Here is a 16,731-nt window from a genome sequence, read left to right on the forward strand (position 1 = left end):
TGGAAGAGCTTCTGGCAGTTACCAGAAACAGCTGTTGCTTTCAACTTGTTAGCACCGTGCGACAACCAGGCTTCTCGATCCCTACGCAAACTTTGCACAATGTGATTATGTAATAATCTCCGTTTGTCGTCGAACTGGTGGTTGACCGGAGCAGGCCGAAATAGTTTAATATGTTTTAAGGCGTCTGTAGAAACATGTAGTGGCTGATACTTCACCAGAACGTAAAACATATTTCCATCAAAGTCGTGTCGTTTAACTGTGATGTCATACAATTAATAGAGATGCAAAATATATTCTGGAAGGAAAGGAATTTTTGTCTAGTGTGTTTTATTCAACAACACTGCCAGATTCTACATGATATCTTTCTTCAAACGATATTGTACAAATCAAATACGTAAATTTTGTGGATTTTTGTCTATTCAGGTCTATACTTCTCCATCCGTCATACAGGTTCATTTACCTTTTCTCATAATATTATAAGATGTACAACATACTTAATTGTTTTCACATTCCTATTTGATTTTCGCTCTAGGAGTTAGGAATTTAAAACACTTTGAAATTAACGTAAATCATAAAAGGTGAACAAGTGTATGATTTTCGTTTGTTGATATTCACTCTGCATAGTCGTGATACATACTAATAACATTTGTGACTCTGTGGTTACATGAAAACATTTTCGCTGAAATATTTGTTCGTATCTGCCTACATTGTCACCATTTCAATCTATACAAAATGAGCTTGATCAGCTTACTTAAATGAAGATTAGTATTTTGTGTGATAAACGTCAACTGTTTGAATCATTTAATTCCATTTGATTGTCAGCATGTATGTGGAAGTTCTAGTTCGAACCACGGCTGTTCGAAATTACAGTATTATTGATCTCTCCCATAGTCTACTTATTTCTAATGTGTTCCAATCAACATCTTTCAAAATGTTTCCGGGAAAACATTCGAAACGGAATTTTCGTCAACTTAGTTGGCAAATTTTTTAAAGATTGTTTTACTGCTCAAATATTGATGACATAAGTGGAGAGAATTTTGAGGAAGGGAATTATTTTTCGAAAAAAGCACGTGAATTATTTACAACAATTTTGCAACGACGTCAGTGTTTGACCGGTTTTTATTTTGTGTCTTTTTAAATGATACTACTGATTAGTATATCAAATCAGAAGTGAAAAATCTTAGGCACTAAACATTTTAATTGGAAATTGTGATAATCTATAGATGATGATGTTTATCTTAGCAGACGAGTGTTCTGATTTTTCTAGCGGTGAATGGTCATGTCGAAATATAAAGAATACATTGTGCCTCGTAAAATCCCGCTAAACAAGTTTAACTAAAAATTACGATATGGAGTGCCATCAAAAAGTTACATTATCAATTGCCTTAAAATTATCATATTCATTGAAGTAGAATTCGAAATAACGCGTAGATAAATCGATTTTACTCGACCGATTTTGTCAAATACATTCATTGACGTATTTCTAATTGAAGTTATTTCACATATTTAGCAGACAGCCATGTTATGTGATGGTACACAATTTAAGGCAATTTTAAATTACTACAATAAATGATAATCAATCAGTAACTGATTAATGTTCTAATTGAACGATCGATTCAGTTTCCTAAGCTCTTCCAGAAACCCCCAGACTAACTCTACACGGTAACTTGAACACGAGAGAAAAGGCGCAAAATGTAGAAATAACTCTTTAATTCACGGTTAGTTTGTGAACATAAAATCGAGGATATTTATGGCATTCAAGATGGCTTTGGGCTTCTGGAAAGTTCTAGAAGTCTTCTAAACATAGTAGCAGGATAGGTAATCATCCAGTCAGAAATATAACAGGTGATTCTTGACTTTCTAGATGTTTCTGAGAAACTTCTATTCGATGCTGATTGGATAAAATGTTTCCCAGCGTTTACAGGGCCAATCTGTGCTTTTTTTCGAGGAATTTTACGGGTCTCCCTAGCAGTAATCAATGAGGTATTTGTCGTAAATATTATTGTTACCTTCGAATAAAACGAAGTGAAAAAATTGTTTTTCACATGGTCATATTGATAAAAGTCGATTGGAGATAAATTTTATGATACTTTTGATACATTGTATAGGACTATTTTGATGACACACATCCGGTTACTCCTACATAACTGATACATTTAACGTCTAGACTTAAATATGACAACATAAAAAGAAGCTATTATTGACTGGCCGACTGAAATCTAAACATACTCTCACAAGCGTTTCTGATTCTTTGAAATTTGACTTCTGTTTAAAACAAAAATTCTACCTGTTGACAAGTAACCGTAATTAGTAGGACAGTGAATAATGTGCAAGTAATAGCCAAACATCATAAACAACTAGGAAGATTACGTGAATTCAGTAAGGTGAAATATTTTGAAACTGTCAAACCTCATGGCTTACATTAATATTTCCATATTGCAATTCGCTTTTTAAACCTGAACAAGTTTAGTGAAGCTAAGCACTTGAATATTCACATCTACATGTAAACTGGACTTGGTGTTTAATTATCAACTTATTTCAGACAGTAATCATTGCTTCCATAAATTTTTGTTAAAAAATCTCTTGTTTACTGGGACCGGTTTCCTGATGAGAGAATCTATGGTATTGACAACTATTTTTCGAGTTGTTCAATATAATATATGGTACATAGGTATGATGTACACTTACTTAAGCTTGTTGTCTCTCATAAAGAATACATCATCGACCAGGAGTCGCCGGTCGACTCCGCTCTGAGAGATCATTTCATTCGGCTGTTTTTCACTATTGTCTTCCTGCTTTTTAGGCTCTAAACATGGAGCGTCGTAAACCCTATATGTAACGAACTTTCAATTATCATGACGGGATTTAAGTGGTTCAAATGTTTTTTCCTGGTTAAACGTTTTACGATAAGGTTGCTTTTTACGAGGGGAAGCTGTTAACTCCACGCCAAATTCTACTCATCTACAACGATTTAAAAACTATAGTAACCCTAAAAGAGCTTAAGAAGTTGACGACAAATACAGGCCATAAGCTGCCTTCAATTAGTAATCCCTTGAGGCTAGCCTCGGTGATACTGATTTTTTCTCTGATAGTTGTTGATACACAATTTTAACTCCCATTGTGAAAATTAGAACAACACATATAAGCGTGTGTTGTTACAATTTTAACTGTCCTAATAAGTCGTACACTCGTAAATAAAGGTGGAAAATCAAGATTTATCATGTACTTTTCCTTTAAACTCATTACACATTAGGAATAAAATCGTAAATATCTTGGATGTTTTTATCAACGACGTGGTTGCGTAGAGGTTCCAGTATTTGAACTAGTCAGTTTGCAGTATATTTGTATGGGGAATTATTATTTCCTAAAACTGGGTGACGAATATATCGTAAATGGGGAACTTTGACCAGAACACGAAGTCGTGGTGCGTTTGATCCACTGGGTTTAGGCGAATCATGAGTGATCGAAGAAGTTACCTCTTTGCGTTTCAGTTGTTTGAAAAAGTTAAATAATGGCTTGTCTGCCTTCCCATTTATGTCCTTATTGTAATCAGGTATTAAAATTTTGTTGGATCGTTCTACAATGAGTTCACTTATCAGTTCTATGTATCTTGGTCTTTAAAATTAATCCTCCAATTTAGTTCGATTTACATATGATCACCTTCTTGCTTTTTCTAAACTTATATTAGGCACTTCGTTCCTATTTGGTCAATAGACACTTCGTGGAAGAGATACCGAAAAAAAGTTATCCTAGGTCTCCGAGAAAAACATTATATTCTGTTGAAATTCGTATTGTCCTCTCTAGTTGGCCTTCAGTTCATAGTCGTGTGAGGGACAAACTCTCCCTTTCGGCCAAACCAATTTACATATATTAGTTTGGGTGCTATTTTGGTGCAAATTATATAGGTCGAACAAATGAGCTCTCTAGAAACCCATCTTCAAACATTCCTCCATCTGATCACTGAAAGAACTATACAAGTCAGTCAGTATCTCGATCCCGGAACATCTCGTTAATTCTGGTTACTCCACCTCACTAGTATTTCCCCTTGAAATTATTCAGAAGGATTGGTTTAAAGGGAGTACTATTCGAAACTTGTTTACATTAGAGGTTTAAACTATCTTCTAATTCAAGCATAATATTAATATAAAATCAGTATATCTTATCCCTAATTCTACCTTGGTCATATCCGTTCTAGCTATCGACTTTAAACTACCATCAGTTCTATCTCTTTTTATTCGTTGCTTCATATTTATTAATCAGCCAGTTAGTAATTCTATTCTTCACATTTATCAATTGGGCTGTTATCAATCATCCATAAACCATCTGCGCCTTAACAAATCTGATTATTACATAACTTCCTTTCAATATCTGATCTATACTACTAACTTGTGGCAAGATACTGCTTTACTTTTTCAAGATCACTTGACTACGGACCGTAAAATTCAGTATTAGAAACTTTTGATTATAGGTAATAATTTTCCATGATTACATGACACTCGTCTATTTTATCATAGACTCTTCTTTCAGATAAACGAATTAGCTATAAGCATGATTTTACAGGATAAGTAAATGAAATTGTCGAAAGGAAAATTTTATTTACTGAAAGGTTTTTAACATTCTTCAAGATCAAGATGGATTTCTTTCTTCGCTTCTGTGCTGTTGGCAGTGATCAAATAACGTAGCTCTAAATCTATCTAGCTCTTCAGGTCAGATTGTAACCACATCTGTTGTTTCTGAAGATAAATTCCTGAACTGCATGTCATTGGTTAGTCTTAAATCCACAGTTACAAGATTTACGACTCAAGGATGATGCTTCTAGTTGCACAACATATACCTTGACACTGAACAGTTATAGGTATCTCATTTTGAATCGACACAAAAGTTTCTTTTCGGTTTTTTAATGTTTACAGTATTTTACTAGTTTATCCCTGTTACCTCACATCTACTTTTCATCTCTATCTTCACATAGTTCATACGAAGCTATTTACTTCTTGTGGTAGGCTTACAATGGTAAATTACCATTGTGGATGACTTTATTTCTAAGTTGTTGATATGCAATTTCCTATTAGAAAAATAACCTCTAATTCTTACTATTTATAATATTGTTGATTGTAAAACGTACGTTTAATGTTCAGATGAAGTCAAAAATGTTATTCAAAATTAAAGTATGAATTTTATTCATTATAGTCAAGTACAACATTGTAAACATATTCATTATTTTATAATAATTACTATTGTAAAACTTTTTAATAATGAAAAAGGGAACTGAAATGAAATGATTACATAATATGGTACTATTGACTTCAAATGATAAAATAAAGCATAATTACTCATCAAGTCAAAAGAACTGTTACAGTAAAATCTATGGATAAAAAATTTACAATATATTATCTATCGACAAAACATAATGATAATAATTATCCTATCTAAAATAGTTAGTATAATATAGCACCATAATAAGAACTAAGAATATATTGATTACCAATGTTCTTACATTTTATACATTCTTCCCAATATGTAATAAACGTTTGAATGCATTTGCATATTCTTTAGTACAGAATGCGTATATAAATGGATTACACATACTATTCAAGTAACCTGGCCAAGCTGTTGCCATTGTAATTCGTTCTGATAGTACACACTGACATACACCTTCTACTAAATGAAAAATAGCAAATGAAAGCCAACATAAAATGAAACAACACACTACAGTTGCTACTGTTTTGACAGTTTTTTGTTCTCTCTTAAATATAAGACATTCGCGTCGATAGGAATGTATTTCAGTATGTGCCTTAGGATGTTTCAACCTTGCAGTCACACTTTTTGTATTCTGACTGTTTTGTGTCTGTGCATGTTTTTGTTGCAGACCTTTCCGTTGATCATTTACAGAAGCGTCAGTAGTTTTGTGAACATTTGGAAGTGAATCCTTGATTATAATATTGTCTTCCGTATGAGTAGTTGGTGAAATACATGCTTCTGTGTTCTCTGTACTATCATGAACCACAAACGTAGAAAAATCATTCAAATCAGATTTCGTAGATCTATGCAACATTGTTATTCGAAACATCGGAACAGATTGTGTGCGTTGTTTAGGCGTTTCCGAAACATTCCACTCTGGTTGTACAGGACGCTCATTGGAAAAAGAACCTAAGGCACTTGGACCGTAAGACTGAGTGATAGGAAATTTTTTCAGATTGTTACACCTCTTACATGGAGTGCATGCAATACACAAGTTAGATTGTCTGTACTTCAACTCAAATAATCGACGTTGATTGTATTTAACTGAACTGAGATATCTCCTGATACGTACAAAGCGATGGTGATAGATATTACTCGGAATGAAAAGCAACTTAAATGATCCAAATCTATGTTCTTTCGGATTAGATGAAAACTTACCGAATTCGAATTCCTTTGAACGACGTCGAATCACCCAAAATATACGAATGTAAATGAAACCGACTAACAAAATTGGTATGATGAGTATCGGGATTCCTGTGAGAAATCTGTATCCTGCATCACTTCTTATGTAACAACTTCCTACTCCCGTGTGATGCTGGAAGCCAAATATAGGCGGGATCATTATTAGGAACGATGCTATCCAAGCACCTCCAATCATTGCAAATGCAGTACGACGTGTTCGCTTACTGATATATTTCGTCGGATAATTGATTGCAATATATCGATCCACAGATATACAACATAAGTTCAATATCGAAGATGAACACAAGAACACGTTGAGAGAGAGCCAGTATATGCATAATTCATGTGATTCATAAGGCCAATGACCGTAAACTTGACGCATAATGGAAAGAGGTAGGACTAGAACTGCGACAAGTAGGTCAGCCAAAGCAAGTGATACAATGTAGAGGTCAGTTATACGTCTCAATCCCTTAGTCGTTGCAACAGCTGAAATAACTAGTGAATTACCACAAAATATTAGAATGCTAGATAGGATTTGGAGAGAGATAATAATTATGTTCAATGCAAATCTCCATTCACCAAACATTTCACTTTCCACTTTTGTTAGATTAACATCACTGGTAAAATTATAATTTGTGCTGGATAATGCACAAGAAACATTTTCGTGGCACGCCTCCATTCTATATTCATTTTCATGGAAATTGTTGTCAGTTAAAAACAGTTGGTTCATGTTGATGACATTTTCTAAGAATCTTCGGTTTACTTTTGTCAGATATTATAAAATTTGATTATTTGACCATTTATCTTGAAGTGACATGTTTATGTGCTCATTAACAGGACACCATGATTTATTTTTCAATCCTAAATTAAATTCACTTTATGTTCATAAGATGTCCAACCAGACTGTTATGCCAATCAGAGTCCTACGTAGTAACGAATTCTAACCAATCCTTTATTCAGAATTTGTCGTAAACAAACAATCCATTAGTTTTATTTACTTGGTCATAGAAAACAAATGAAAACGTGAGAAATCACATCCTAAACGACCTATCATCTATAGGACAAAGCTACTTTGCCAATTCTAAGTGTTATAATGTTAGATGATATTATTGACTGGAAAGTATCCCTAAGGCAGACGTATTTAGAAACACTTTAAATGCATGAAATTTCCCACAAAGTAATCTAGATCCAATGATATCTTGTGATTGGATGTAACTATTTGAATTAAATATTTAAACAACTTGACAGTTATTTTGAAATATGTGAAATTCCCACTACGCGAATAAAACTAGCGGACTTCTCATCATTGGTTGGTAGTGGAACAGTATATTCTTTGAGTAAATCTTGAGTTATAAAAAATCACTTTGAGAAACGTCCATCTTAATTCCAATAACGTTTTATTTGAATCACGATTGTCTTGGAAGTGGTCAGACGAAGTCGCGTTCATTCGAAATGAGACTGGCTGATATGAGAGATTTTACACTATTGTGGTTTGAAATGTTGAGATGTCCACTGAGTTGTAATATTTTTCTGCCCATTTTCCCATGAATATAATATCATTTATAAAATTAGAATTTCTGCTGGATAAAACACAAGATATATTTTCATGACAGGCTTCTATTCAATATTCTTTATCACAGATACTGTCGTCATCGAACGATAGTTGGTTTGTGCCGATTTGTTTTTTAAGAAAATTTAATTATTGACTCAAGTCTTTGTTCAATTTCCTACACATATATTTGACAACTGATCTTACAGTAAAGTTCAACCTATTCATTCATAAATTAATTTCTGCAATACTTTATTGGTTGTAAATTAATTTCGGTCAACCACCAGTTTGACGACAAACGGAGATTATTACATAATCACATTGTGCAAAGTTTGCGTAGGGATCGAGAAGCCTGGTTGTCGCACGGTGCTAACAAGTTGAAAGCAACAGCTGTTTCTGGTAACTGCCAGAAGCTCTTCCAACTCATCCGAGTCACTGGCAGCAACAAGAAGTATGGCATGAGAGAAACAATCTGTGGAGCTGATGGAATGCCAATCAGGTACATATATCGACGTCTTGGACTTTGGAGTGTTTTCCAATGGACAGTCCATCTGATCTGGTGTCCTGGTGACGTCGACATGCCCGACGACGACTGATCCACTCAGCTAGAGATCGACGTCCGAGAGGAACTCCGACTCTGGAAGTGCCACGAATCACCAGGTTCAGATAAATTATCTCCAGTCACTTCTAAAGATGGTGGCGACCTGCTGGTTAAAGGACTAAGTGATTTCCGGACGTCTTGCAATTAGTGTTCCAACATCGCGGAATGAGTCATTAGTTGTCCCGATCTTCAAAATAGGTTCACGTCCCTCATCCAACAATTATTGGGAGATAAATCTACTTGCGACCGCGTCCAAATTATTGGCTTCCATCGTACTTCGTAGATTATTCAAAGCTCGAGAAAAATTGACTCGCGAGAAGCAGACTGGTTTTCGTTTAGATCGAGGATGTATTGGTCATATCTCCACTCTCCGCCAAATGTTACAACACCTTCATACTTAATACAGGCCAACAATCGTAGTGATGCTTGACATCACGGCCGACTTCGATTCATTGGACAGGACTGTCCACTGGTATTGTCTATTGAAGAATGATGTACCTGAGAAGTTTGTTGACATCTCGAAAGCCCTATATACAAACACTTTAGGTAGAGTAGGTACGCACAACCACTTCTCTTCATTGTTTCACTCAAGCAGTGTGGTTAGGGAAGGGTTGCCGGATCTCATCATTCCTCCTCAACTTGGCGATCGATCACGTTCTGGAAACAGCTCTGGTGGATGTAGGTATTGATAGTGCAAATCTGTTGCCTGGAGAAAGACTTTTCGACCTTGGGTATACGGATGATATTGCTTTACTGTGAAATGATACCAAGCCATGTAATCTGTACTTAATCAATCGGAAATTAGTGTCCGTAGGTATGATATGTACTTTGCACGTTCTAAGTTAGGATTATAATCTCATTTGTGACTGTGTTCTTCATTTCTTCTAGAAATTACTCCTTTTTATTACCTTCAATAGGATTTCATAACTTATATTTAGATTTGAAAGTCTTGATAATTTTTTAATACTGACGTGATGAAATACGAAGATGACATTATTTAGGTCAATATAATTTGTATTAATTCATAATGAATTTCGTTCAGGATGAAAGATGCAAAATTCGTTCAGTGTGATAATTTGAGGCCAATATTTTCTTGCATTAAAACTTTGTTCTATATAACATGTGTGAACTGTCGTTCTGTGTGACAATTTTCTTTTCTTTATCAATTCAGGTGAACTACATTCATTGTTTTTTTGCGATGTTCGTAGATATTCCTCGTACATATGTTATTATTATTTGTATGTGAAATTCAGTGTGTAAATGATTGCATTACGGTCTGATGATGTTGTTTCGAATGGGATTTCGGGACATATTTGTAAACGTGTTTTTGGGGAGTTAATGACTCTTCATTCCACCAGACTTTCGTGTTTCTACTCTGCGGCGTGGGAATTCTAGTAGTTACCGATTACTAATCAAAACCAGTGAGACGTACAAGAGTTTGATAATTTTATTTATTGATGCAATAAACCTACATTTTCTCATAAAGCACCATACATAATACACCACAAATACCAATGTAAATCTAGAGAAGATGACATTGTCCACAAGAAAATATTTCTCATTGAAACTTCCTTGTTTAGTTCACTTATACTTAGGTTCTTCTTATCCGACTTCTTCCAGAGGTATTCCGATCATCTACCACACAATTTCAACTGATCTACCAACGAATTGAAGTGTACTTTAAATACCAATCGCAAAGAAACCCACTAACATTAGCAAATGGTTTGTCCTAATAAATTCACCAACAGTTTACAATTTCTTTTTTTATTCGCTATTTTACAAGTATTTGTTCCATTCCCTATGAAAAGTGATAAATCCTCTCACTATAGTTTCAGGTTAAATAATTCCTTTAATGTATCTTAATACCTGATTGTTACATTATCCGTTGTTTCCATCGTATCTTGTAGGCAAAGTTTCGGTGGATATAACAATGTCTTCTCCGATCTATCTGTATGTAATTTGTGATAGTGTAATAAATAAAGAAGAAATCCACCTAACAAAAGTAAATAATAATCTTTTGCAACTGTTTGATTGTTATCGTTGAATATCTCCACTAACCTTGAGTGTAAAAACAAAAACACATTTAAAATAAAGATGATACATATGTGATATCTAAATTTAAAAACACATTAAGAATTCACTACATATGTATGGTCTTGAATTTCTTATTTAAAAGCTGTTTTCTAGTAATGCATTGGCTTAACTCTTCATGACTCCCTTTCAAATTAAAATAAGCAATATCACTAGTTGTTTGAATCGTAGAAAATAGGTCTAAGTATTCACAGACCCATTATGTGAATAAAGCCTGTGTGGTTTACTTAACATTGGGATAATAAATCTTTTAGTAAGTATCTGAAAGTACTCGTGCACAAAATACAATCATACGTATATATATATATATATATATATATATATATATATATATATATATATATATATATATATATATATATATATATAACAAATAGGACGAATGCAATATCTTGGGTTTCCCTGCTATCCACGACCCAGCTGTTCTTCATAAAAATTGTAAACGAATTGCTGAGAGTTGCAATGATTAACAGTTTTGTCAAGTGAATCTTTTTTCCAGGGTGTTTCACAATGATGGAGTTTTTAGAATCTCAGGAAATCATGTTTTTACTAGTTATATATTGTGCAAGATAGCTTAGTATCATGGGGTATAATGATATTGAAAGTAATAATATTTTATTTTCAAAGAAAAAGGCAAATTGTTATCTTTATTCATCTTATCAGAATATTCTTCTTTTAATGGACACATTATCAATACGTTTCTATCTTTTATACTAATTGAAGTAACAGATAAAATAGAATGATACTACACAGCATAATTTAGGTGATTAAGTTGTTATATTTTATAGTAGTATTTATATTACATACTATGGTATCAGTTGCTTATATCTACTTTGTCATAAGAAATTGTCATTACATAAATATAAGTGGATCTTTCGTGACGCTTTCTCAACAAGTGGGATCTTTTCAGATTACTTGCCATGCAATGTTTCCTGGATAAAACTATGTTTATAGTTCAGATGCAAAGAAGTAATAGACTTTATTCTACAGACAACTACCATTTCAAATATATTTGATACAAAAGTCAAATATTCAGTTAGTTGTCACCGCACTGAATTCTTTGCAATCTTGAATTATTGAAAATAGTGTTCAGATTATTGGTTTAATTTCGGAATTTTCATACATGTTAAGTGAATAACGTACTTCATCTGACACACACGATTGACTTAATTTTTATGAAGATACATTGGCATTCACTGGGAGTTGAGCACAAAACTTTATCAAATTGAAAGATGAGTGGGTCTGGTTTCATATGCATCTATCAGTATCTAGTTCTGTTGAACGACACTATAAATAATGAAATTGGATCCACTAATACTATATTTGACCTTGAGTTTTACTGGTGATGAACGAAACTTGATGTTGAGAAGAGAGATTCATGGAAAGTGAGAATTCCAACTTCAACATCGATTTCTTTGAGTTAAATCAAAGTTGTATTATGTGAAAGTCAAATGACTTGTCGATAAGCTCATTGATCATAAATTGTTCCGATAATTAGACAATTGTCGAAACTAGAAACACAAATATTGACTAGTCAACAGTTTAGAAGCTAAATAGGAGTAGGGAATTAAAAAGTCCAAAGATGGAGCCTGTTTATTGATAAACCTCAGAAATTTAAAAGATCACAATGCATAACTCATAAGTTCGGCATCGATTCATCCAGGTCCTGGCAATTAGTTGTACGGTTTATACATTTATTGGCGGTACATGTTTTCCAACGAACCAGATTAGTGGACGGACTATAAATAGTGTCTATGGAAAATTACATTTGTTTCATACAAAACTACTTCTAACACAAACGTCTCAAATAGTACACACTCAGAATACAAACGAATAAATAGTTTGTACCTCCTAGACTTTAACGAAAGAGACTTTTGACTGTTATGAATCACTAGAATATTACATTTACACTGTCTTCTGGATTGACTCAATACGATTATCATTCTTAGTTAGTCCCCTACTTTGCTAATACGTGAAATGTTCAAACAAACTACACACTTTTCAAGATTAGAATTTGTATATTTTCATACCCTTAAAACTTACTTCCTGATAGGTTTCCAACAAACATACACATTTCAACGAAATCGTTGAATTAAATCCTTTGGTTATAGTCTGATGCAAGGCTTTACACTTTTAACTATTCTCAGTAATCTTATGGCGATTAATTTTAGTTTGATTTTATGATCGGAACTTAGTATTTGAAAGGGTTTTGAAAATAGTTCAAAGCGAACTATTCGAAGCAATTTATACTGGAAGTTTCAATGACAAAGAAAGCATTAACCCTGATTTTTTGAAAGTACTATAAATCATCCTTCATAATGTGAACAGATAAGAAGGCCACTTAACGTAAAAGACACTCGGTCTCCATCAGACACATAGTTGTGAAATATATTAATCTCATTTGTTGAAAATAGGTGATGTTGAACCGCAAACAGAACCGTAATTATATTATACTGATTTCGAATGAAGAGTTTGTCGATAGTTCTAAAGGATGACTAGGGTCTATAATTGTATCTAATAATTCGTCGATCGAATATCCATGGTGTAACATTTTTCTATAACAGATACCGATATATACTGAGATTTGCCTGTTCAATAAGAAGTAATTGATTGTGGATTCATGAGTGCTACGGTTTATTGGATGCTTTAACTTTCTGCCTTTATTTTCTGCATTTATTTATTTGTTACTTTACCACTTCAGAAAATCTCCGCTCTGATTGTGAGATTTCTTCACTGGTTTCTTTGAGCCTTCATCAGTCCTTTAGCCTATTTCTAACTTTATTGTCTCTAAATAATTTCTTTCTCATCTCTCCCTCATAGTATCCAGAATATTCATCTTAAAATAGAATATTCAATCGTAAAAATCTTCATTTCTGATTATATAGCACAATGTTATCTTGTTCGCAATTAATTGATCACTGGGTAGTCATCAACGTCATGTCCTGTTAACTACCTTCAACCAGCACCACCACCACAATGTTATCTCACATTTAAATAATTGGGTAAACTATGTAATTGGGCAACAGAAATGCACGAAGCAAAATAAATTCGTACTATCTAGTCCCTGTCATCACTCATTCTCTGTTCAAGACCACAAAACCACTAACCAGAAGAATAGGAGTGTGTGTGTTGTATGATGAGATGCTTACAGATCATTAACACAAAAGTAATATGATAAAATCTCATAGGCATTTCATGGGAATCAGTTTGTAGGTTGTCCACTCCCCAATCATCATATTACCAACTCTAAAGAACGATGAGTAACTGAAGCTTTCGTGTACTGCCTAACCATAGAGTATCATGTATCCTATGGGAGTATTTTTAAGGATATGAAATTTCTTCCATAACTCCTTCCCGTCTTCAAACAACCGCATTTAACCTGCTTTAATTTCATACACCATTAACATACATACTAATCAGCTCCACTCCTTCACATGAAAAATATCACTAATATAATCAAATATGTGTCGGTTTTGACCTTAATGAATTGACATTGTCGTAACCAGAATTGTTTCAAGTGTTATCAAGTGTTTTAATTTGTTCCATTGCACTATTTAAACTAATGCTAATTAAGGCCACTCACAAATATATTTGATAACTCTAATTGTTGAGTCAAACGTAGATTAGTTCTAGTGACATGTACATTGCCTGTGAAAACTAATTTATTGAATAAGTATATGTATATATCCAAAACCAATTCTTAAATTTAATCTTATTACTATGTATCAGTATTATATGAAACAATATTGCTCTTAATGATCGTAATCTGTAAAAATAACATGGTTCGTGTTTCTTTATCATCCTGTTACATCGTGATGATACCTGTAAATTAAAGTCGGTTATACCAATATGACTTTGTGACGGCAACACCAGATGTACTGAGTGACCAGTTAGGTGGGGAAAACTAATTTATTGTTTTTCGTTTCAAAAGAAACACTCTCAGGGTCTCCGAGTTAGCGGATCACATGAGACGACTTGTAGCTCTCAAGGATCCTCGACCATGTAAATGGGTTAGTAATGACAATGATGCTCTAAACAATGTCCTTATGAAAGATGGATTGGATAACGTGAATTATATACCTGGTCCAAAAGAAAGTATACAAAGGACTTTAGGATCTAAATTCTGAAAAACTGAAAGGCACAAATGGCCTAAATATGAACGAGACAAGATATTGATTTAGAAATAAGTAAGTTTATAGTCATAAAAACTACGACCTAGGTACTTCTCTTGAATAGATTTAGTTCGGATTTTTTGTCCTGGATCAAACTCATATGATGCATGGCTTGGGACATTCGATTCAAGCGTTGCATGTGCAAGAAAGCAGTGGAAAGTGAATTTCTCACGCTTTTTGGATTAAGGAACGCCAAGAAAGGTTTATTAGAATACGTAGAAAAGCAGAAATTTGAGGAAGCCAATAAGGGAATCAAACCACATAAACTTCCAGACAATGTTACAGCCTAAAATTCCACTATGGTCAGGCTAAGATCATTTATCTTTGACAAATTCATTAGCATGCAAGTCCTTGAATGTTGTGGTCATTTTTTAATAGTTGAATTAATGAGTCGATGTAAGCTGGACCACCATTGAAAACCTGGATGCATCGAATGGCCGTTTTATCCTACATTGGGACTGCTCAGAAGTGCGCATTAGCATAGGAAAACTTCTCAGGGTGGCTGTGATGAAAGTAAATTGTACCATTTTCGTCTTGCAATGCCTTCAGACTTAACATATAATTGTTAAGATTCAGAAGAAACATGTTGCCTTAGGAGAGAGTGTTAAGTTTGCTTACGTTCTCTGTCCCAATTCTCTTCTCATCAACTCGTTTTTGTTTATTTTTTTATACTACTTATCAACATTAAGTAAATAGTTGTGTTCCTCACAATTTCTAAATGCATGTTGTCACCAAAGTTATTTGTGTAGACCTCTAAAATATTTACATATGTAGTGTCGGTTGCTATGCTAAGCCTACATAGCTTATTCTTGCTTCCGAACAGGCCAGTTTATTCATTCTTCTCAAGCTATGTGGTTACCTTGTTAATTATTCGCTTATCAACATTAACTGCTGTTATATGAGTGCATGGGTGTTCACTTCTTATCCTATTCATCACATGTCTGTAACTTATTTTTGCTTGATTATAAATATCGATTCACGCTTGGTTAAATTGAGTTAGCTCACTCGCCTTCCACATTGTGCACCATTTCGTTTTGCTTCTGTCTTCGATCAACGATTGTATGAAATATACCCATTCAAACTTCATTCTCGTATTTGACTTATTTAATTCCGTTATTCACTAACACGATTTAAGTCATCCATTTATACGATCCAAACAGAGTCAGATATCAGGCCACATACATACTTATAATATTTAATGTACTTGTCAGTATAATTGCTTTATCCTAATACTTCTGCAGTTGCTCCCAGTTTTGTGCAATTCCGAGTCTGTTGAAACACAACAGTTTCCGTATTTGTTTGCATTTGGTTCCATTGGTACTTGTTGATAAACTGTAATAAATCTTGTGCGCAGCTGTCATTTTGCACTATCGTATGTTGTAATTATTCTTTATCTTATTGTTTCAGGAAGTTCTATTCTTTTCAAACCTACAAACGCGCTAAATGCTACAAATACCTCACGAGTTGAGGTTTATAATTAATTTATGTTCATTCTTCAAAAAAACCGGTCTTTAGATAAATTGTTGTTTTATGAACTTCAGTTTCACGCGCATCTCATTCATGTGATTAGACGCTTCGAGAGATTAAACACTTAGGCTAACCCCGTTTGTGCGACGGCGGTATGCTAAACAAGAGTAAATTTTGATGAATTTGCTTCAGATTGATTTTGATATTGGGAAGCGAGAAAGCGAAGAGGAGAAGCATACCGGAGAAGTCAGATGTGCTAACTCATATGAAAAGGAGAGGATTACTAAGCATGCAAAAATGATTCATTATCACATACTGTTTGAGTTGTCTAAATTTTTTCAAAGGTTAGGTAGATTAATATAAGTATGTCTTGTTACTAGACTCTACAACTAACTTCCCTACAAAATACAGGGATTTAATTTTCAAAAAAA

At 33.8% G+C, this 16,731-nt stretch overlaps 1 protein-coding gene across 1 annotated transcript; it reads right to left on the reverse strand.

Moving 5' to 3' along the window:
• Positions 1–5,497: 5,497 nt before the first annotated feature.
• HRH1_1 (Histamine H1 receptor) lies at positions 5,498–7,150 on the reverse strand (the record flags this gene model as incomplete). The annotated part of the gene is made up of 1 exon (XM_012940172.3): positions 5,498–7,150. The coding sequence occupies one exon, from the start codon at positions 7,148–7,150 to the stop codon at positions 5,498–5,500; it is 1,653 nt and encodes a 550-aa protein (XP_012795626.3).
• Between the last annotated feature and the right edge of the window lie 9,581 nt (positions 7,151–16,731).

This window comes from Schistosoma haematobium, chromosome 4 (assembly GCF_000699445.3).
Source record: "Schistosoma haematobium chromosome 4, whole genome shotgun sequence".
Taxonomy (NCBI): Eukaryota; Metazoa; Platyhelminthes; class Trematoda; order Strigeidida; family Schistosomatidae; genus Schistosoma; species Schistosoma haematobium.